Here is a 23,063-nt window from a genome sequence, read left to right as displayed (position 1 = left end):
TTGTTAACCAATCATTCCAAAAAATGGTTTTGTTTTTGAATAATACTATTGATTAATTCCAAATAACACTGGAATGGGGAGAGAAATTGTGTTTGCAGACTAAGTTTCTCATGCATTCAAAGCTTGTTTGTGAAAAACTAGACAAACTTAATCGGAGTTTAGTGCCTTATAATCCCAAGCAAGTAAAAAATTAAGACCACCACATTCTTTGAAGATTAGATTGGGAATAAAGAAACCACGGACGGTTTATTTTCACAAAGACAGTGCTTGATTGCAATTAATTTTAAAGTATGTTAATTAATAGTGTCAAAGTCTAAAGCATTAAGTCCTTCTGATACACTTCGGATATGGTTTTCCTTATTCTGTCTTGCCTCTCCAAATAAATTTAAATAAAAATTTTATTAAACTGCGGCAAACATTTTTAGAATCTACATAAAGAGATAAGCCAGATACAGCTACAATTCGGGAGATCCCTTCAGCCTTCGAAAATCAATACACGACCCTGAATAGATAAATTTCTTGGAGCCAACAGTTAAAAAATTTATTGTTTTTTTTTGTAATCTTTGCGAAAAAAAAATCTCTGTTTAGTCTCTCTGTGGGCCTGATTTACTAATTACAATGCCCAAGTATCTAACTAAGTTGTTTAACCTGTCTTCCAGATATACACGAGTCTTCTAGTGGTGTACAGCCATAAGCTCTCACTCTTAGGACTGATTCACAATAGACATGAGGCCTCAGAGAACAATTTGAGTTCCTCCAGAATACAGGGACCTTTGTTTTGCAAAAATGAACAAGTGTCATCAGCAAGTTGAATTAAGTGTTAAAGTGAAATCTCAAAAGGTCCTACATTAGCCTTACCCCAATCCACTCCACTTGAAAACAAATAGCCTGCTAAAAACGTAAATGAAAGATTTAGTCTATTAGACATTTATTATTTTCCTGATACATGTTATACTCGTTATGGATGATAGTTTTTATTCATTGGAAATAAACGGCTGTGTATATGTAGGCTACTTACACCATGTTAAAGGTGCTCACGTCAGTCTACACCTTTCATTTAGTTGACAACTATGTGCAAAATACATCATCAACTCTTTTTAAACTCAACTATAAATGTCGGTGGGGGATTAAATGGGTTAATAAAAAATGTTTTGTTGACTGATATTTTTGTGTGTGCCGAGGTCCCGCCCTCATTCTTAAAGCCTTAAGTCATCGTGTGTGTGTTTTTTGTGAATGAAAGGATCCAGCCCGCTGATGGTGGGACTGATTCCGGGGAAAAAGGCGTTTAGCTTTCTAGTCCGTCTAAACACGGGCCGTGCTGCGATCACGTATGTCCAGTCGCAAACACCGTAACCAGCGGTGAGAATCGTGGACTGATTCATATTTAGCTTCGTGTGAAATCCCCAAAGAGGAGAAATCAATACCAGGCAAGATTTTCTATTTTTTTATTCCTCCTTTCGACATTTGTTTACACTAAGGAAACGGAGGGGTGTTAGCAAAACCTGCTGTAACGTAATGTACACGCACTACGTGTTCGTTTCAAACGTAATATCCACTACTGATACTGTTATGGTTTAGAATTTTCTACTAATGATCATTTAGGTCGTATTTTTATAAATGTTTTAATAGTGATTAGTCTTCGTGAGGCGCGGACCAGGCGTGTTACTATCACGATTGTTAGGTGTAACTGTTAGCAACAAGCTAACGCGTAATAAGGAAATAACATTAGCTGCTCAGATGATGTGTCGATTCAGAAAGTTTAAAATATATTTTTATATTAGCATAACTGTATGTATTATGTTTCAGAACTACTCGAAACGTGTAAACATGTATGTTTGTTTTCGGATGCGAAACGACTAGTCAGCAAAATCTTGGTTTGAACAAGTAACGTTAATGAACGGATTCTTATATATAATTAATATAAGTAATTATATATAATCAAATATTTGAAAGATTTTGTATTAAATGGTCGCTTTGTAAGTAACGCAGTTCTTATGGAGCATGTTAACCTCAAGGACGTTTCAGGGAAAACTCGTGTTGTTGTGTTTACTAAATCTGAGTTTTATATAAACCGTTTATGTGTGCGCGATAATATCTGTTGTGACTGAGTAACTGGGACTTTTATAAATGCTGTGAAAGACGAAATGCGAAAGGAAAGGCAAGAGCGCTGCTGTGAAGTCAGGAATGGAGGACTTGTGCTGAATCACTGTGACTCTGTGGAAAAGCTCCGTCGGTTATTTGAGGCAGCAGCTCGCGGATGATAGGCGCTCTTAACACGCATGACGGGAAGCTCGTGGTCAGCAGCGTTCACTTCTGCATCTGGACTTTGACCAGTCATGATTCACTGTCAAGAAAAAAAGAAAAGTTCTACTCTTTGGATACGGGAAGCCTAGATTTAGAAAGATGAAATAAGATGGTTTTTAAGATTGAGTGTTCGCAGGCTGACTGCTCAGCCACATTATATATTATATAACTTTTAGTTCCTGTCTTCTTTCTTCCTTATTTCTGTGCTAAAACCCACCTTCCTTTACCAGCTATGACACGATACCCCTGTTCATAGTGGTCAAACGATATTTTTTTAATGGTTGATGATGCAGATATCTTAAAAAAATGTATATTTAAGTTCAAAATAATTCATTGGAAAGAAATGAATCTATAAAATGAAAAAGATTTATATTTCAGATAGAACTTGATTCTGTAATCCTATTAGAGTATTTTTCAGAAATAAAGAAATTGCTCAAATCTGTGCCGATAAGGCTGAAAGCAAATCATCATCACTGCGCATCCCGCATAGCAGATTGTTATTTCTGTCGTATATAACATCATTCTCTGTTTTTATGTCAGGTTCTATACCTTCTGGTGGAAGATGCCACTTGTTAAAACAATTTAATACGTTTGAGTCTGTGATATTCGTATTATGTTTTTATAAAAGCAAAGCACTCAAGGATTTTAAAGCACGTGTGAATTTAGTCATTTTGCTGTGTCAAGCCTTACAACGGCCTTTATCTTCGACTACATTCACAATATTGTGACTTTATTCCATGAAAATTTTCACTTAATCGGTTTATTTGACATTCACAGGTTTCAGGGATACATAAATCCAGAGAATGACTTCAGACAGCAGAGCTAGTAAAGCCCTGAAGGTAAAGAACATTTTACTGAATACACTTTTGTGAATTTTGTCACACTGTAAAAAAAAAAAAAAAAAATATATATATATATATTTATTTGTACAAAAATATACTGTAAAAATGCTAAGAGTAAAACCTGATAATTGGTAAACTGTCTGTAAGTTACCTTACCATATATGATGAGAAACTGTAAATGGTGTACCATCGTTTTATGTAATTTTACTGTAAATACTGTTAAATGTACAGGTTTATTTGCTGGCAAAAACTATGAATTGCCACCACTGATCTGTAATAGATAACATTATATAAAAATGATTGCCACATAATTTATGGAAAAAAGGACATTCCCAGAAGTCACTTCATGACATCAACATCACATGTTTATATTTAATTCTTTTCTTCTCGTTTTTGTTATCAGTGATGTACATCAGGGTGTTTTTCTGTTATTTTGTAGTAGTTATTATTTTAGTGTGTTGTGTGTTACTCTGATGGCATTTTGTCTGTGTATAGCCATGTGAACTGTATATATAAGGAGTATTGGTTATGTTTTATGGACAGGCCAGTTATGGTGAACTCTGATTCATCATGTGGCTTTCTATTTTACCATCTCTATTATTTTATAGTGGTTGACAGCACATTTAGGTAGAAAGCATATTTTTGTATATTAACATTATAGCCCTTAATTAAATATATGGTTGTATGCTGGGCGTCAATATTCCACCCAGAAACACCTAAAATATTTTTACCATCTTTTTTACTGTGAATTTTCCGGCAACAAGTTGCATTTTCTTAACAGTAAATCTAATATATTGACCAAGAATATTTTTTACAATGCAAATAATGTCCCGTTATTTCAGGTGAAGAGGGAATGCGGGGAGAACGTCCCAGTGCTGTCCGACAGTGAGCTCATGTCGCTGTCTGTGCGCGAGCTCAACATGCACTTACGCGGTTTGTCACGCGAGGAAGTGCAGAAGTTGAAGCAGAGGCGGCGCACGTTAAAAAACCGTGGTTACGCGGCGAGCTGTCGGGTAAAGCGCGTGTCCCAGCGTGAAGCCCTGGAGCAGCAGAAGAAGGAGCTGCAGCGGGAGGTGGAGCGGCTGGGGGCCGAGAATGCAGGCATGAGGCGGGAACTGGAAGGGCTGGGTGCACGTCTTGCTGCCCTGCAGCGCTTTGCCAGAGGTTTGGAATCCGGAGGAGGCAGTCTGCTGGCCACCACACCCCGCCTGAACACAGCCTCCGTCATTACCATAGTGAAGTCACCGAAGCAGGTGCACACCCCCAGAGAGCAAGGAGCATCCTAGGGCACCACGCTCGCATGGATACACAGACACACATAGGTACACAGTATGATCGCACAGACAGACCATGTATACTCGCATATACAGGAAGAAAAACAAGTACCAGTTGGGAATTACAGATTCACTTAAATATATAAAACACACAGAGACTGTATATACAGTCTTGTAAATGTCCAAGAGTAATCTCTGTACTGTTGTTGTGGCCTCGAATATCATGACAAGTGTATAAGTCTGCACAAAGCTATTGCTAAAGATAGCTTTAATGCTATTTATGCCCATTAATGTGCTTTCTGGATGGTGAAACATATGTTTAAAAAAAAAATAATCCTAGTCCTAACAACTTGTCTTCAACATTTCCGAAGCTGGTTAGTTTTTGTTGGATTATCTCCATGGTATTAATGAATCGTGGGACTAGAGAACGTGCAGATCTATCAGTACATGCCATTTATATATTTTAATGTTTGTATAAAAGACAAATGTTCAACAACAGACATAGAAGCTATTTTATTTGTGTTCGAAATAAGATGTTTGAAGGTAATTTGAGCTGTGATTGGTCTAAATACTACTTCTGATCGACTAGTTTGGGGTCATTGTTTTAATTATTGTGTATTTTTTGTAATGTTTACTTGTTGTAATGAGTTAGTAGTTTAGTAATGGTAAGGTATGCAGCCTTATTACCCGTAAATGATTCAGTACGTGTGAGGGTCATATTTGTACTAATATTAGAGCGACTTGTTTTGTAGTGGTATTTTTGTATTTAAAACCAAGACCATATATTATTTGCTATTAATGATTAAAAACGTATCTGAATATTTTGGACAGCTGGAATATTTTTAAAAATTCCATTAGAAGGAAAGGAGAGAGAAAGGGGAATCTGAGGAAGATGTGAAAATAGAGGACAAAGGGGAAGAGGGCAGCCAGAAGGAGAAGTGAGCACTTGCAGCTCACATGGGAGGGGAAAAAAAGGAGGATAAGAAAGTGACAGAAGGAAAGTGAAAGACAAAAATAATGTCACATTACATTAACCCGTGGTCGTCAGGATGACCTGCTGACTACAAGCCTGGTTTACTTCAGTAAACAGGGTGACACTGTATGATCAGGTAATGATCGGCCATGTTAAACGTGGATATCTCTGGTGATTTTTTTTTTTTTTATTAAGTGTAGTCAGCAATGTCATTTTCAGTACTTAGAATCTTACTTGGTAATATCATGTCCCTGACACTTGTGATTCAGAACAGTGTGCTGAATGTTTTGTAAGAGGGCAGAGCTAAAAAAAAAAAAACAACAAAAACAACTGATGTTTGTATTTATTATCTGTATTTTTCTATGGTAAATTCATTGTCTATTTTATATCATTTAATTGAAATAAATGTTGTATATATTGTATATACAAATATGTGTATTCACTGAGTAAAAACTATCACACAAATGTTTACAGACAACATTCTTTATTGTTTCCTAGGCCAGAGCATCAAGGGAAAAAAAAATAGAAGCAAAATCTTTGACAAAGTAATACATAATGCTCTGTTTAAAATAGCAAGATAGTACAAAGAATGTCTTAGTGTAACTTCAAAATATGTTTTCGCAAAATATATATATATTTTAAATGTAACAGCGCTTCCTATGTTACTTTAAACCACTCTCTGAATATTAACATACATGAATAGCTTGCCAAAAGGTTCTAGGATATTCAGACTTCTAAATATACAAAACTGCTTAGTGCAAGTTACAATAACGTCTATATTATTATTAAAAGAAATCCTCCCCTTATAAAGTATACACTGCAAAACACTAACATAACTATAAGCAGGTACCTATACATAGTCGTACTTGGTTCCAGCTGCATTGTTTATACTGGCCTCTGTTGTACTAATAAAAGTGTAGGACAGTTAATAAGTAACTCCAAAGATGCTATCTAATCAACCACAAGCTTCAAGGTTGGTCATCGAGGGCCTAGTGCTATCTGAGGAGGTAAAGCGCAAATGGCGGATGCTTCTGAAGAATGGGAGAGACTTTGGCGTGGCTCTCAAATGATCAGTGATAACAGGCATGTCCCATAAAGATAAAGGGTGTCAACTGTGAGATATGCCTCCCTCTAGTGGGATATCTAGAAACAATACCTATTTAAAATGCAGTTCACCCAAAACTGACAATTATGTCATCATTTACTCACCCACATGGTTGTTCAAACCTGTATGATTTACTTTCAGAGGAAAACAAAAAGATATTTTGATTTGGACTCCACTGACTTTCATTGTATGAAAAGAAACAGTTCAGATTTTTTTTCTTTTTTGGGTGTTTCACAGAAGAAACTTTTAGAATGACATGAAGGTGAATAAATGATGACAGAACTGTTATTTTTGGGTGAACTATCCCTTTAAAGCATTGGTCTCAAACTCAATTCCTGGAGGGCCACAGCTCTGCACAGTTTAGCTCCAACCCTAATCAAACACACCTGATCCAGCTAATCAAAGTCTTTACGATTACTAGAAGCTTCCAAGCAGGTGTGATTTGGAGCTGGTTGGAGCTAAACTCTGCAGAGCTGTGGCCCTCCAGGAATTGAGTTTGAGACCACTGCTTTAAAGGGATACTCCACCCCAAAATGAAAATTTTGTCATTAATCACTTACCCCCATGTCGTTCCAAACCAGTAAAAGCTTTGTTCGTCTTTGGAACACAATTTAAGATATTTTGGATGAAAACCTGGAGACTTGAGACTGTCCCATACAGTGTCAAGGTCCATAAAAGGTATGAAAGTCATCGTCAGAATACTCCATCTGCCATCAGACGTGCAATCTGGGTTATTCAACAATTCCTTTGTCTCCTCTGTGTCTCTCCATATCACTGTATATGCTCTTCTGTATCATCCGTGCCACAAGGATGCGCTGTTTTCTTTCAAATCAAAGCTAAATACACATAGAAACAGCGCATTCTTGTGGCGCGGATGATACAGAAGAGCATATGCAGCATACAGTGATATGGAGAGACACAGAGGAGACCGTTGACAAAGAAACTGTTGAATAAAGTCGTTATTTTAGTTTTCTTCGCTTACAAAAAGTGTTCCCGTCACTTCATATAACCCAGATTGCACGTCTGATGGAAGATGGAGTATTCTGGTGATGACTTTCATACCTTTTTTGGACCTTGACACTGTTATTTATTCGGCAGTCTATGGGACAGTCTCAGGCCTCCAGGTTTTCATCCAAAATATCTTAAATTGTGTTCCGAAGACGAACTGAGCTTTTACGGGTTTGGAACGACACCGGGATAAGTGATTAATGACAAAATTTTAATTTTGGGGTGGAGTGCCCCTTTAAAATTTCAAATTATACAAATTTCGCATTCCCAGCAGACAGACAACAGAATACTGATAAATTGATTGTACTTTACTGTTCTTTCTCAGTGAAAGTCTAGCATACACTAAGAAGCGTAGCCTAAATCTATCTTTTAAACCGCTCAGCAAACCTAGATGGATGCTTTTTCTGCAGTGGTCCAGGATGGTCACACTTTTCTGAAAGCCTGTGCTGATCTGCATCAGGCAAGTAATGTTCCATCTTTATAATCCAGACCGCCTAAATCTGTAATCTTATCGTGGACCATCAACCTCTCCCCGTCCCTTGATTCATCCGTCAAAACAACAACAGTGTGTTTGAACAGCTGGTATTCTCTCTACCGTCAGTCCGCTCTTTCATTTACTGCTGTACCTGCCCTTTAAATCACTGGGGAAGCTATAAACACTGTTGAAACAGATGGAAAGGTGCACTTGAACTTGTAAATCAAAAACGGAAACATTCCCACCGAATGGGGGCCCTCCAATACATTGCTCTTTATAAATATGCTGGGATGTCCAAACACCCCCTATATAAAACTACAAGCGTAAAAAAATACATCAATTCAAATGCTGAAGTGTCAGACCATGTGGGTTTTCAAAATTTGGCTAAAAGTACAGATGAATGTATTATTTAACTCATTCAACATTATCAGATAAAAGCACATCAAGATTGTTCTTTAAAGACTGTTTCAACAACTAAGCAAGTATAAGCAGCTTAATTTCATATTCTACTGCACTTGAATGCAACTACTTGCTTAAGATGGTCCTTTAATAACCTGTTCCTATGTTAACGTAACCTCATCATTACACTACCACAGCAGTAAACAGTCCCTTACGGAGTACCTCTGCTCAGGACGACAGGTGAGCGAGTTAAAACTCATCATCGGAGCTAAGCAGCAGGGTTTTCTCATTGTCCCGGGCGCTCACGCAGCTGTGATTGCGGGATATGGGCGGCGCGGTGACCCCCTGCTCCAGGGTGGACTGTTGGGTGTACTGTTGGTAGGCTGGGGAGAAATTGTGGATGGCATCCTGAACCATATCTCCAGGGTTCATGGTCTCCTTCAAGCTGCTGGAGATGCTCTTCATGGGGGCACAGTGACCTGAGAAGGACAAAGAATTTAATTAGAGATGGATGGTGGCATGAGGGAAGAGACGCTTCAGAGAAAGAGAGGAAAAACACAAGATCGACTTTGCATTTTTTGGTGAACTATCCCTTTAAGAGTTCTCTGTCCCTACACTATCAAATAGAAATGAGATGTGGTTTAAGATCAGGAACTGTAGCCTACCGTACTGTCCATATGTAGGAACAGGGCCTTGAGTGCAGCATTAAAAGAAGAAACAAAGAAAAGATGGAAAGGGGCGGACGGGTGGATGTGTTGCATGGGATGAGCAAATAAAATGAGGAGAATTTGAAAGCAAGATGTGCAAAGATAAATAAATAAAAAGCATTGAAAGAACAGATGACAATGAATGGATTGAGGAATTAATAATTTACAGAATAAAGCAGAAGAAGAAAAGAGAAAGTCAGCCATTATGAATCTGACAAAATGTTAAGAGAGAATGACTGTTCTTGTAACTTCAATAAACCATTCCTCGATTAGGATAAAAAAAAAAAGCAAGGGGTCTATAAGTTTTTTACTTTTGAAATACATGTTTTTATTCAGCAAGGATGGATTAAATTAATCAAAAGTGACATTAAAGCATTTAAAATGTAAAAAAAATATATATATTCCAAAAAAACCTTTCTATTTATCAAAAGAGCTGACACAGAAGAGCCTAAGCTCAGATTCTCCAAAATGGCGCTACGCTGATGTGGAATAAAGAAAAACTGTTGAATAAAGTCGTTATTTCTGTTTTATTCGCATACAAAAAGTATTGTCGTTGCTTCATAACGTTACGGTTGAATCACTGATGGCATATGGACTATTCTGACAATGTCTTTCATACTTTTCTGGACCTTGACACTGTTATTTACTTGTAGTCTATGGGACAGTCACAAGCCTCCTGGTTTTCATCCAAAACATCTTAAATTGTGTTCCGAAGACGAACAAAGCTTTTAAGGGTTTGGAAAGACATGGAGGTAAGTGATTAATGACAAAATATTAATTTTGGGGTGGAGTATCCCTTTAAGGAGCAAAAAAATGTTTTCAACAAATGATCATGTGACACTAAAGACTGGAGTAATGGCTGCTGAATATTCATTTTTGCCATCATAGAAATAAATTGCATTTTAAAACATAACAGAATTTTTTTTTTTTATTGTAATAATATTTTATAATAATACTGTTTTTACTATTATTACTCTTTACAAAAATTTTAATCATATAAATGCAGCCTTCTTTCAAAAACGTAAAAAATCTTACCGACCCCAAACTTTTTAACTGTAGTGTAAACTACTTTTTCTACATTGTCATAAATATATTGGAGAAAAAAAAAAAACATATGCCATTTGTTCATGAACAAAGAAACAAAAGTCTAAAGCTTACCAAGGGAATCCAGTCTTTTGTCCATGTAGACCTTGTAGGTAAACGCGTGTCGCAGGGCCAAGGCGGCAAAGAACATCTCGATGCAAATGATGAAGTTCTGGTATCCAGCTGCAACGGTTCCCTCACCAACAGAAACCTCAGGAGAGCTGATCTGAGGAATCGCACCACATTTCTCCAAGATGGCCAGCAGCATGCCTGGAAGACCAGCAAGATCACAGTTTACCAATAGCTTTAAATAGTTAAAAAGTAAACATGAAACTGCATTCAAAATACACAATGCATTTCACAGAATATTCAACAAGAAAAAAGTAGGGCTTGGTTTTATCCATGAAGAACTGACATCACATAGAGAAGCCAAATACAATAATTGGGCACCATAAAAGCCTATTGACCTCAACAGAATAATAAAAAAAAAAGTTATTGGGGGGTGAAGGGGGTGAAGCAGGTTTTGATGGAAAATAACATGAAGATTTTTTTTTTTTAGAATAATGTAGACTGATGAAATGTGCACAGTAAGACTCAGACCATGTTTTAATCTAAACGGGGTCAATATCGATTTCATATTGACTTTAATATTTCTTTAGCTGTAGATCTTACCTTGCCAGAAGGAGAGGAAGATGACCGATTTGACCATGAAGAACTTGAGCATTGGCCTGTAAGGGCTGAGGAGGTCTCGGGTGGCGAAGTAGAACAGGAAAAGTGCGTAGAGAGACAGGCTGACTGAGATGTTGTAGATGATGGTCACGTACAGGTAACCACTAGCAACACTGTGGGATCAGAAACATAATTCTAAAATCAGCAATTCAGTTATGAAATTTAAAATCTGGAGTATTTGGGTAAAACATAGCCACACATCACATGAGAAGCACATACTTGAAATCCCCATCACGGTATTTCCCAAACGCCTGCAGGATGACCGTAACCATGGCCATCAGGGGTTTCACTACACAGAACTGTAAAGTGGCCTGTGAAATGGATATACAAACAAATTACTCAAAAAATATCTAAAAACAAAAACATCAATAGGAACAAGGATTCCTCTATGTGATCGAAAAGCAAACCTGTTTGCAAAATCGGAGGAAGCCAATGGAGTAGGTCTTGCCCCAAAGACAACAAGTACCGTATATACAGCTGGACCTGCAGCAAAACAAGATCAGTTTCACATAAATATTTTTACACTTGTTTACACTTGTAGTTCAGTTCTCTTGGTTCTTTTGGATCAAACCAAAAAGAAAATGATGCATTTAGTCCTGCTTCGCTTAGCGTTCACATTGTCATTTTTAACACCGACCTAAAGATTAAAAAACAAAAGGCATAAGGATATGGTCACGTTCTGCGTGCTGGGCTAAATGCGCTTGTTTCATGTGTGTACATGCAGTTTCTAAAATATGTAAAGGAGTCAAAACAGTGGCAGGAGGTCTCAGGGGCGTTTACACAACAATGTTTTCAGCCAAAAACTGTAAACTTTTTATGCGTTTTGCCTGTTCGTTTACACGACAACAGCGTTTTGGGGACTGAAAACTCATATTTTTGAAAACAGGTTTCAAAATGCAAGTTTTTGAAAATGCCACCTTTATCGTGTCCGTGTAAACAGCCAAAACGGGAATCTTTGAAAACGGTGACGTCACGCGCATGCGTAGTACATGTTAGGTATGTAGACATGCGCAGAATGTGTTGATTTTAAAGGAAAGCGTGAACAAACATACACAAAATAATGGCGGAGTACATGGTACTGTTGTTGCTGTTTAAGAGTTTGCTAACGCTTCTTCAGCAAAGTGTGGATTTACTTCACCAATATTACAACCAACATCGGAGACGCATCATATACACACAGCAACAGGTACTGTTTACTAACAAGGTAACAGCGCCAACTACTGGCCTGGCCTATGTAATACAGCGTTTCTGGCCGTTTTCATGGATATGTGTAAAAGCTAATCGTTTTGAAAACGTTGTTGTGTATATGTGAACTTTTTAAAAACGCAAGGGAAAAACTTCCGTTTTTGACTACATCGTTGTTGTGTAAACGCAACCTCAGTCTCGGCCCACCAAAGTTCAAATGGCAGCGTTCACACTTATTCAAATGAGCCACACTAACAGAGCAATCGCAAGTCATTTTAATCGAACGAAACCGGCCAAGTATAAACACACCCTTAACAAATACACCTGCAGTGCATTGATTTGAGGAATGCATTGAAAAATTCTCACACAAAAGAATAACTGGAATATGACACTCACTCAATAGGTTTTCCTCTGATCTCAGCCATGATAGCGCTCTCTCCTCCAAGGTATTCATAACACAGGCTCAAGAAGTTATAGATCACAAATGCTGCAAAAAAGATGGATTGAATTAGCACTGAAATTATATCTTTATGTGAGTGATACAAAAACAGATTCAAGTCTGGTGATTTCTTTTGAGTCTTCTCAAAAAACACATTTGGTGGTAAACCTCAATAATTTATTCTCATACTTTGGCACTGGCAGTCAAGCACAGGAGACCTTTCTGACTAAATCCCATCATCAGTGTTTCACCAAACACCAAAAAAAGACTTTTGCTAAACAATACAGTGGTGCAAGGCAAAATATCCCTTGTGATGGTCTGGCCATGCCACAAAAAAAAAAACTGCAATACCAGAAGCCTTCATCCTTTGAGTACACCATATGCTTTTCTACACCAGAGATTATAGGACACCCACAAAAATTACATAGCTTTTCAGCAGTCTTGTCATTTTTACCAGTCATTTTCTCCATAAGGATTTCAGAAACTTCTTCAATTAAGAATTCTAAGGCATGAACCGAACCAACCAGATCCAAGATGAATCGCACCATTACAAACTTTGATTTGATGTAATAAAGTACACTACCGTTCAAACGTTTGGGGAGATAAAACGATTTTTTAAAGATGTCTCTAATGCTTATTTATACAGTAAAAACATTAATACTGTAAAATATCATTATTCATCAATTTAAAATAACTTTTCTATTTTAATATATTTGATTACTGTGTACATTTATAATAGAAATATATTACATTATATTACAACATTATTAATGTATTTTTCTGTCAATTTTGATCAATTTAACACATCTGAATAAAAGAATACATTTCTTTATAAAATAATTATAATAATAACCTAACCAGCTGCTATTAGCAATTTTTTTATGTAAATTATAATAATTATTTTTTGTTGTTTTCATTATCAAGTGTGGATCAAATTCACAAAAGTACTGTTATGAAACATTCCTGTTATAATCTAAAATCTTTATCTTTATGTACTGTAGAAAACAAACAGGATTTTTACTTCCAGAACCTAAGTGTTGCACTCTATAAAATCAGCATCCCCAGTGGGTGTTAATTTGTCCTTTCCCTTGCTCTGTGGGGCAGTGTGTGTGTGGCAGTGGAGGTTGGAGCTCAGCTCTATATTTAGCACATGCACCCAGCAGCCACAGCTGCTCACTGAGCAGAGAGACAGACAGTAGTGCAGCTGAAGGGCTAGTTAGTGTGAATGACAGTTTACCAAACCCTATAAGTTGCACCGAGTAAATATATATAGTTTAGGTTTGACTTCCAAAAATAATAAATCTGGCATTGGCCGAAATAAAACTTAGCTTTCAAATGTAGTTTTAAGTTTGTTTTTTATATTACATTTCAGTTATTGTTTAAGCATTGAAAAAGTTTTTAGTTTTAATTCAATAATAACCCTGCACTGTACTAGTCTGGTGTCAAACAAGCACCTGGTTTATTAGTTTATCCATGTGCATCCGCTCCACTGATGTGCGATAAACACGGTTACTACGCGACAATTGCTTCTGGAAATCCCAGCTGACTACAGATCCAGAGAGCTGCTCTAGCAGGAGACGGCTATTAAACAGGCCACAAAGTGTCGTGTTTTTTAAAGCTCCTCATGCGAAGACAGCTGAAAAGAAAGCCTACCCTCATAGCAATCCCTGACTGTATCGAAGTACACATAGTACTGGTCATTGGTAAAGAAGAGAAGGCTGAGCCAGGAGTCAAAGGCGTAGATGGGTACGATGAAAAGGATGCGCACTATGTGCCTCTGCTCCTTGGGAGAGCTGTAGTAACGCAAATGCATGTAGATCTGCAAAAAACAAAGATAAACACTTTGAAATACACTGATTGAGTTTTGATTCTCAGGCCAAGCTGGTTTAGAGGTGGTTTACCTGGTGGCAGGTGAGTAGAAGTGCCGTCCACACAAAGAAGCCTGACAGTGCCTGGGCCGTAGTTGTCATGAGGAAAATAGGCTGCTCTGGAGTGAGCAGAGGAGCTTCTGGAAGCCAGGAGATGTTGGGCCCAGTAGGAGCCATTGTGGCTAGTGAACCAGGAGCCATCCTGACAACTTCCTCCCCAAAATGAACAGACAATGGCAGGTCACGTCTCAAAAGCTGTGGCAATAGAGACTGGGATGTTAAAATCAGTGGGGATGAATCATGCTGAAGAAGGGTGTGTAAAGTAGAAATGTGATGCCATGAAAATGAACCAGAGGAAGGGAAAGAGGAGTGTGAAACAGTGTGACGTCACCACAAATCATTTCACAGTAAGACGGTGCAAGATAATGTGGGCAAGCAAAGAAATGAAACTAAACTCAGTCAGATTAAAATCACAATGAAACGGAAGTAGAAACAGATCTTTTCTTGATATTGTAATGCACATCTGAGTAAAATGGGTAATTGAAAAAATAATAGGGTGGGGACTTGGTTCTAACCATCATTTGTTTGATTGGATGGAGGCGAATCTGAAGGCAAACTTGAGGTCAATTGTAAGAAAGGGTCAGGGTTTCAGCAGACTAAACAATTGTAGAAGTCTGGCAAACATCGCAAGAGAGAAGTCTGTGGTTTCACTGGAAGATTGAGTTATAATATTTTGATTAAAAATTACGAGGTCAACTTTTTCATGAAACATATGCATGGATGAATCATTCACCATAAGATCAATAATATGCATTTACAAAATAGGGTGAATTTCATTTCATACTAACTTTAATGAAATGGCATTAATATTCGCATCTGCTAATTTTCTAGACATATTCTACAATGATTTGCACTGTACAAAGAACGCTGCACATCTGTTTGCTTCGATTCCACAATGTTAATTTCTAAAATACTTGAAACAAAAATTGTGAAATTGCAGAAATTGTGGATTTAATTTGTCTATTTACTAAGTATGAAGAACGGGAAATTATGTTGATCCATACGTCAGCATCTTAGTGTGTATCTCACATCTTATTAAAAGATGTAAACATCTTCACTGTTTACAACACCAACTCAAAGCTAACGTCATGTTTTTTTAACCAGGTACTTTAATGTTTACTCGCTCTAATGTTGTTGAAACCTGTATGACGTTCTTTTGTGTTCTCTGGAACACAAAAGTAGATGTTATGACATTCTGAGTCATTCATGTTCATTGTATTGAAGAAAAGACACAATGGTCAATTCTGACTGGAGAGGAAAAAAAAAAGTCAAACAGGTCTGAATCAACATAAATTACACAGTTTTAATTGTTAGGTGAACCGTAAATCATATGTTGAATGCCTTCAGCGTTCAAATTTCGTGTTATACATTGACCTTATTTGGAAAAGCATCATAAATTAAGTTGGGTCACATAACGTTAGTTGAAGTTCGCCCTAAAATTAGTAAGGTAACAAAAAAATCTAAAGACTAGATAAACGAGCAACTTACCAATAACATAAACGTAGATTTAAAACCATTCGCCGTGCACAAAGGAAAACAAACGACAAGCAATTCGGCCTTAATTCCTCAAAGCCATCGCTGCTGCCCGTCATCCATGTTTCTATTCCAGCGCCGCTGATCTCTGCTGGAAAATCTGCGCTCCGTGCTTTTATATTTGTTCCCACGTAGTGTCCCGCTTACAGTGTATTCACGACTGTTCTAAAGGACTTTATGTACAATCATAGGCGGATTGCCGTTGAAACGCAGTTCCTTCTTCCCAACTCCCCTTGCTGCTGAATAAAATCTCTCGCGGATTATTAGTTTAACGGGGATAAAAGTGGAAAGCGGTTGTGAAGTCTGCTACAACAACACGCGGCTTATTTTCTAAAATGGGCTGTAGCTTTAGAAACTTCAAAATAAAAGTCATTACTCCAGCGACGCAATTTACAGTAAATAATGCATTTTTAAGAATTATGTAATACTGAACGTCATTTGCTAGAATCATAAAGATAAATAAAAATAAATACTTTGTATTGTTTAATAAATAGTATTTACTCATTTAATCCAAATTTATCGTGTACATTATTCCTAAAAAGGAACGTCTTTTTTTAATTGCGTCAAATTTCTCAGTTGCTCGACTGTAAGTTGCAAACTAAACTAATTTGTATTAGTAATTAAGATTTAATATATTTACTTAATATTAGGGAGTTGTTGGGAAAAGGGAATTACTGTATAATCCAAGAATAGATGCATAAATGTTTTTTTTCTTCTTATACTTCGTTTCATTTCATGCAATAACACTTTGAAATGTAGTTTTATGTGAATCAATTCAGTTACAAAATGTTCACGTTTACGAACATGTAAACTGTTAAATGCCACTCGTTTTCAGTGTTTACGTGATCTTGATTTATAAAGCAACCAACGCAGTTTTAATAATCCATTAATAATCCTTTCAAAGAGGTAAACTGGAATTAAACGCCTTTAGACCTGAGTTATTACACCAGCTGTGTAAAAATGCTGAGTGTTCAAAATAGCTAAATAAGTTCACATTAAGGTTCAGCAAGCTGAAGCAATTATACTGTTGATATGTGTGTTTATTTATAAATGAGGTTGTCATGGCTAATGTCAATGCAGGAATCTTCATCTCAAATTACACCACATTTTTCAGCTGTGTAATTGTAAGTGGAATTCAGGCCTTTAATAATGCACAAATTGATCTTTAGGTTAGTCCACTACAGCCCATATTTATATCATCATCTCCAACCATTCAACTGTCATCTGTTCAGTGTGCAATCTTAAAATATCCATTCAGTGTTGTCTACAGCCCAAACACCAGTTTGACTGGAAACAACATTCTTGGAAATTCTTACCTTTTGCGTATTTAATACTTAACATGGAAAAGATGGTTCCACAAAACCTCATACATCAGTAAGGTGTCAACATACAACACTTTTTGTGCAAGGGATACATTTGTTACACTCTATCAATATTCAATTTAAACTTTACAGTCCAACAAGCAAGTCCTTCTTCTTCCCGGCATTTCAGACAAAACAGAGAACAACCAGAACCTTCATCAGGCTGCAGGTAAAAACTATCTTTTCCACTTCCACTGTTTGAGCCTTGAGTCTTGTGATCTTTGTTAAACTGTATCTATCCACTGTCCACATGCGTCTGTATCTTCGATGTCTCATTCCAACAGCGACAACCTGCAGTGCGTGAGGACGGGGGAGCTTTGTCCATTACAAAAATGTGGTTCCTTTCTTTCTGCTTGTTGCCTCTGTCAAACTCCCGTTTTACATAGAAAGATGAATATAAATGCTTTAGGGGAGTTGAATGTTGTAATCCTGCAAAATGAAGCAAATGTAAATGATTTAGCAACAAGTTAATTATATCAGAATGTTGGAAAAAATGTACTTTTCAAATACTGAAAGTTATTTATTATAAAATACTAGAAGCTGAGTCAAATAAGCAGGTTCAAGATAAAAAAAAAATCTAACATATACTATCATTGAAAATTTGGAGATTTTTAAATGTTTTTGAAAGAAGCCTAATTATTTGATCTCAAATACAGTAATAACAGTAATATAGTGAAATATTATTTAAAATAACTTTTCTGTTTTTATATATTTTAAAATGTAATTTATTCCCGGCAAAGCTTAATTTTCTGCAACCATTACTTTAGTCTTCAGTGTCACATGATCCTTCAGAAATTATTCTAATGCTGATTTGGTGCTCAAAAAAAAACAAAAAAAAAACTTATTATTATCAAGGTTGAACACAGTTATGTTTCTTAATATTTTGTGGAAACCCTGATACTTTTTTAAATTTTTTTATTCTTCGAATAGTATGTTCGAGAGAACAGAATTTGAAATCAAACTTTTGTAACATTATATTTGTCTTTACTGTCAATTTTGATCAATTGAATGCATCGTTAATGAATATTTAATCATGAATTATTAATTCATAAATATCAAAGCTTTTAGGGGGTTGTATCATATCACATTTTACAACCTGAACTAACCATCCCTAACCCTATTCTAACCATCATAAAATGTCACATTGATAGACATATTGAACTTGACAAACAATTATGAGGATCTGCAGGGGTCATCTCTCTGATGTCATTTCCTGTTTTATGTTTTTTTTCTTTCCCCACACATTTCTGTATGTTGGTCATACCGTACCACTGTAATCTGATGGACAATTTTTTTTTACATTTATAGAATTAAATTATAACTGCTTTACTAATATTTTTAAGAAATAATAAGAGATTTTACCAAATAAAAAACGTAATGCTTTTTTTCTTTATTATGATATCAGGACAGTTGTATCTCCCTGACATAACATAACGCTCAGAAATATCCAGATTCATTTTAAAATTCAGAAATGAAAAACATGCACATCATAGAAGAGGTGTATTGTATATATGAGAAGTCATTATGTGTATGAATTGCATTTCAATGCATTTGTGGAAAAATGAAAAGATCCACACAAAAAATCACTAACCTCCTAAAAACAGTAAATGACAGAGAACTTGCAGAGCTCATTTCCCCATGTGTTCGAATGGAACGCTGACCTGTGTGAGAAGGACAACGAAAGGTCAGAACAAAAACAAATATCAGGGAATTAAGCAAAGAAACAGTACGTGAATGAAAACCTGTGGGGGAGTGATGCGGATCTGATCGTGACGGAGAGGGAGGTCAGGGGAGGCATTGGCAGGAGCACCGCGGTGCAGCCGTAAACACACTCTCCTTTCCCGCTCAGCTCCTCGGCCTGCTCTTGGAGATGCGTTCCCTGAGAGACAAATCAACAGGTAAGTTCTAAGTGCTGACAGCACAGAAGGTCAGGCGGATGCGGTTTCAGAAGAAAGAGAAACCACATACTTCATAAATAACCTGCTCATAAATAAAACAGACATCAATAACACCTCCGGTCATCCTCAGACTCACCAGACTGTGGCACACGGGAGGCAGGTGTTGAGCTGGCGGGGTCTGGGCCATTGCGCACCCTGTTAGGGGCCGGGAGGTTGGGGCCAGAAGGCAAAGCACGAGCCGCAGAACCCGGTGGTGCACCTCCGGTCCTCTCATCCCTCTCCTCTCCCTCTCCCCTCTGCTCCTTCTCTTTATCTTCCGCTGTCCTGCTGGAGCCCTGACACAGTCAGAAAAACCCACATAGTGAGCAATATAATATATATAGATATATACATAATGCATATATAATATAATGCACATTTGAACTGCACTGCAATAAATAATGCAAAATGTTTAAAAAACATACAAATTTCAGCATGTTCCAGTCAAACACATAGTCATATGAGAATCCCTGTCTGTGGAAGAGATTCCTGAACAGCTGTCTCAAGTAGGAGTAGTCAGGTTTGTCATCAAACCGGAGAGAGCGGCAGAAGTTCATGTAGGTTGAAAATTCGGCTGGAGATGTATAAAAAAAGAGAACCGAGTTAAATGAGAAATTTTTATTTCAAATGATTTTCTAGCTGATCAAATCACATCAACTCACATGGATAGCCCTTGCAAAGAACCTCAATGGGGGTTGACATCTTTTTCTCACTGATTCGCTCATACTTTTGTCTTTTAGTGGCTGCTTTAAGGCCTTGCCAAGGCAGAGAACCCAAGTTAAAATACATAAGAACATAGCCAAGAGACTCGAGATCATCCCGTCGAGATTGCTCTGTGGAAACAGAAGGGACATTTAGAATAACCCAAAATAAAGAGTCCATTTTTATCAAATGGAATGCATTTCAGTGGCCCTCTAGTGCCCTTACCAATGCCCAAATGAGTGTTAATGGAGGCATAGCGGGCAGTGCCAGTCAAGTTCTTATTCTCACGATACGGGATGTGCTGATGTGTGCGGGCATCACGATACTTCTTGGCCAAGCCAAAGTCTATGATGTAGACCAGGTTTCCCTTCTTGCCAAGCCCCATCAGGAAATTATCAGGTTTAATGTCTCTGTGAATGAAGTTCTTGGAGTGGATGTACTCGATTCGGCTAATCTGGAAAGAATAAACATGAAACAATTTTAAAATCTGATTTACTGAGGAGATTTTATATTGCTTTTCTTATGAATATTCAGCAGCCGGGTTATTCAAATGATAATAAATAACTATATAACTTCATATAAACCTATATAAATGTTATATTGTCTTTTTATATAGTAAAAACTTGCATTTATGACCCTAGGGCATTGAAGATAACTGCCATGGCATTGCTATACAATTGCTATGATATTTTTGGAGTTATGAGTGTGTTGCCATGCGGTTGTTAGGGTGTTCTGAGTGGCTGTTTACAAGTTTTTATGATGTTCCGATCCCTAGATATGGCTCAAGACCCTCTTTCAATATAAATATATAGGATTTTTGCCCATTTTCTCCACCAAGTCTTATCACTTACAAACGTAATACAACGCTCCCCTCAATAAGACACAAAGTGTCTGTAGCAAAAAATAATTCAATTACCATCTGGTCTGCCAGGAGCAGGACAGTTTTAAGTGTGAATTTCCTTGAGCAGAAGTTGAACAGGTCTTCCAAGCTTGGGCCCAGGAGCTCCATCACCATGACATTGTAGTCCCCTTCAGCACCACACCATTTGATTGAGGGAATCCCCACTAAGGTTGAAAGAAGATTGAAGAGACATGTCTAGAAACCCATTCACAGCATCAAAAAGAAAACCAAAGGAAATCAGTTCTCACCTCCACCTTGCATCATCTTATAGAACTTGCTCTCAATATGTAACTGTGGATGTTTAGTCTTCACGCTCTCCAGTTTAATGGCTACCTCCTCTCCTGACGTGATGTTTGCACCTGGAAGATTTTTTTTTTACAACATCAGGACACAACACTTCCATGAAATCTACATCAGTAGCCAATTCATCTAAATAATATACTCTTTACCCAAGTAAATATCACCAAAGGAGCCACTTCCAATTTTCCGCCCAAGACGGTATTTACTCCCAACACGTAACTCCATGATTCCTTCCCTAAAAGCAGCCTTAGATTCCTACAAAATATTAGCATGATTTAGATCAAATACATTAGTCTCAAACAATTACAGATCTGCATTTCAGCACACAGCAGGTGTGACTAGGATGCTCACTTCAGCATTCCTTCGATGATCCTCACCAGCTCAGATTTAATTCACATTTCAGATTTTTTTAAAAAAGGGAAAGAAATGGACCTGCAGTCAGCACTGGCAGTCATGCATCTAACATCTGACATCTGAGTCATGTGATGTGATCCGAACACAGTTGCTGTTCAGTTCCTACGAACTTGCAACGAACAGGTTAATATTTAATCTTATGCACCATCGCGATTATCAGTGTGCAAGCTTTAAGCGTTAGAATAAGGAATCTATTGAAAACGAATCATTTTCGTGAGTGTTTTATGGCGTTTGCATAATTGAACACACAAGACGTAAGTTGTCTTCAGCGATTTTCAGCCAATTTTGTAGCAGCCGCACCCAAGACCATGTTGATCCCGAAATTTCACGAACTGTTCGTAGTGTTGACATTTACATTTATTCAGGACAGCTAAACGAATCCTAAAGACTCATGTCCTGATACGACCCTAAAGCAGGGACATCTTTCTTACCTAACGTGAGGATGGTGGAAAAGTGAGGCTGGTCGACAGGCTCGCGCTCGTAAGACAGGACCCTGGACAGCGAAGAGTGCAAGCGTAATTTTAAACGTCTCATCACAAATGTAATTCCAACCACTGCTTTCCCTCTCAGATTTTTAAATCCTTGATTTCATATCTCAGCACATGGATTGACCTACTTGCATTAGCGGGCTAGCGAGCAGCAGCCTCCCTTGTTTGTATCCCAGCGCACTTCTCACAGAAATGATGTCATTCACAAACTAGCGGAAGGACCCGGATCACTTCAAGGGGCCGCGCGCTTGACGTGCGTACGCAGCCTCTCTTCCATCCACACATGATGATGCTACACACCGCACACTCCGTTTAATCAGCGAAATGGTCTTTTCTATCTTATTTAAAAAATGGTATGGTAAAGATGTACTATTTAAAAATATACAATTATTACTGATTTTGATTACCTTACTCTGGCACCTTAATTTAATACGTGTTTTATGTACGCAAAAATATTTTTTAATTTATTTAAAAAAAAAAAGAAGTAATATTTTAGTATTTGCTCATTTAGGTAGCCGTGTAATAACTGGGATAATGCACAGTCAGTCATTATTACAAAATAAAAACTTAAACATTGACAAGACTGGTTAAAACCAGTGATTGGAGGGCCTCGAAATGACTTAAAATCATTAAAAAGACAAGAACAAGCACTAAAAATAAACACAATGATAAACAATGACATAACGATCATTATATTAGTTTAATTCACGCACTTTTTTTCTTTGAATAACCAGGGTTCTCATTGTCTTGGAAACCTGGATATAGAAAGTGGATATAGATATTCTAGAACTGTAAAGTCATGTACATTTTTTTAAATAACTCTATGGGCATTTTTATAAAGAATATATATTTTTATTGTTATGCCAAGCTCTAAAATATTTAATCAGGTAGACACTGAGTAAAAATAAGTCCTTATCCTTAATCCTTATTCCGAAAAAAAAAAAAAAAAATGCAAAATTCATGGGGGCTTTGAATA

General features: G+C 37.2%; 3 protein-coding genes across 7 annotated transcripts; 1 reads left to right on the top strand and 2 right to left on the bottom strand.

Annotated features, from left to right (window-relative positions):
- The first annotated feature begins 2,990 nt into the window (after positions 1 to 2,990).
- On the top strand, positions 2,991 to 5,815 carry LOC122145245 (transcription factor MafF-like). The gene is made up of 2 exons (XM_042757482.1): positions 2,991 to 3,143; positions 3,989 to 5,815. The coding sequence occupies exons 1-2, from the start codon at positions 3,108 to 3,110 to the stop codon at positions 4,430 to 4,432; spliced, it is 480 nt and encodes a 159-aa protein (XP_042613416.1). The 5' UTR covers positions 2,991 to 3,107; the 3' UTR covers positions 4,433 to 5,815.
- A 1,843-nt stretch (positions 5,816 to 7,658) lies between these two features.
- LOC109053154 (transmembrane protein 184B-like) lies at positions 7,659 to 16,325 on the bottom strand. Of its 3 annotated transcripts, XM_042757480.1 has the most exons (11): positions 15,940 to 16,325; positions 14,967 to 15,101; positions 14,425 to 14,646; positions 14,177 to 14,342; positions 12,481 to 12,571; positions 11,307 to 11,382; positions 11,119 to 11,210; positions 10,843 to 11,012; positions 10,246 to 10,440; positions 9,046 to 9,072; positions 7,659 to 8,859 (listed from the first exon to the last, which is right to left on the bottom strand). In XM_042757480.1, the coding sequence occupies exons 2-11, from the start codon at positions 14,970 to 14,972 to the stop codon at positions 8,630 to 8,632; spliced, it is 1,275 nt and encodes a 424-aa protein (XP_042613414.1). In that variant the 5' UTR covers positions 14,973 to 15,101; positions 15,940 to 16,325; the 3' UTR covers positions 7,659 to 8,629. The 3 variants fall into 3 exon arrangements, with proteins under 3 accessions (XP_042613414.1, XP_042613413.1, XP_042613415.1); XM_042757479.1 differs by lacking the exon at positions 14,967 to 15,101 and having other exon boundaries at positions 15,940 to 16,324; XM_042757481.1 differs by lacking the exons at positions 9,046 to 9,072; positions 14,967 to 15,101 and having other exon boundaries at positions 7,660 to 8,859; positions 15,940 to 16,322.
- A 681-nt stretch (positions 16,326 to 17,006) lies between these two features.
- Positions 17,007 to 22,351, bottom strand: LOC109053141 (casein kinase I-like). 3 transcript variants are annotated; one of them, XM_019070556.2, is made up of 12 exons: positions 22,216 to 22,351; positions 22,031 to 22,092; positions 21,335 to 21,440; positions 21,134 to 21,244; positions 20,901 to 21,049; positions 20,210 to 20,438; positions 19,945 to 20,115; positions 19,708 to 19,856; positions 19,380 to 19,578; positions 19,088 to 19,224; positions 18,937 to 19,006; positions 17,007 to 17,774 (listed from the first exon to the last, which is right to left on the bottom strand). In XM_019070556.2, the coding sequence occupies exons 3-11, from the start codon at positions 21,408 to 21,410 to the stop codon at positions 18,974 to 18,976; spliced, it is 1,254 nt and encodes a 417-aa protein (XP_018926101.1). In that variant the 5' UTR covers positions 21,411 to 21,440; positions 22,031 to 22,092; positions 22,216 to 22,351; the 3' UTR covers positions 17,007 to 17,774; positions 18,937 to 18,973. The 3 variants fall into 3 exon arrangements, with proteins under 3 accessions (XP_018926101.1, XP_018926099.1, XP_018926100.1); XM_019070554.2 differs by lacking the exon at positions 22,031 to 22,092 and having other exon boundaries at positions 22,216 to 22,342; XM_019070555.2 differs by having other exon boundaries at positions 22,031 to 22,295.
- Positions 22,352 to 23,063: the final 712 nt, after the last annotated feature.

Source organism: Cyprinus carpio, chromosome A6, assembly GCF_018340385.1.
Source record: "Cyprinus carpio isolate SPL01 chromosome A6, ASM1834038v1, whole genome shotgun sequence".
Classification (NCBI taxonomy): Eukaryota; Metazoa; Chordata; class Actinopteri; order Cypriniformes; family Cyprinidae; genus Cyprinus; species Cyprinus carpio.
The sequence above is the reverse complement of the archived record's forward strand: the minus strand, read 5'-3'. Positions and strand labels throughout refer to the sequence as shown.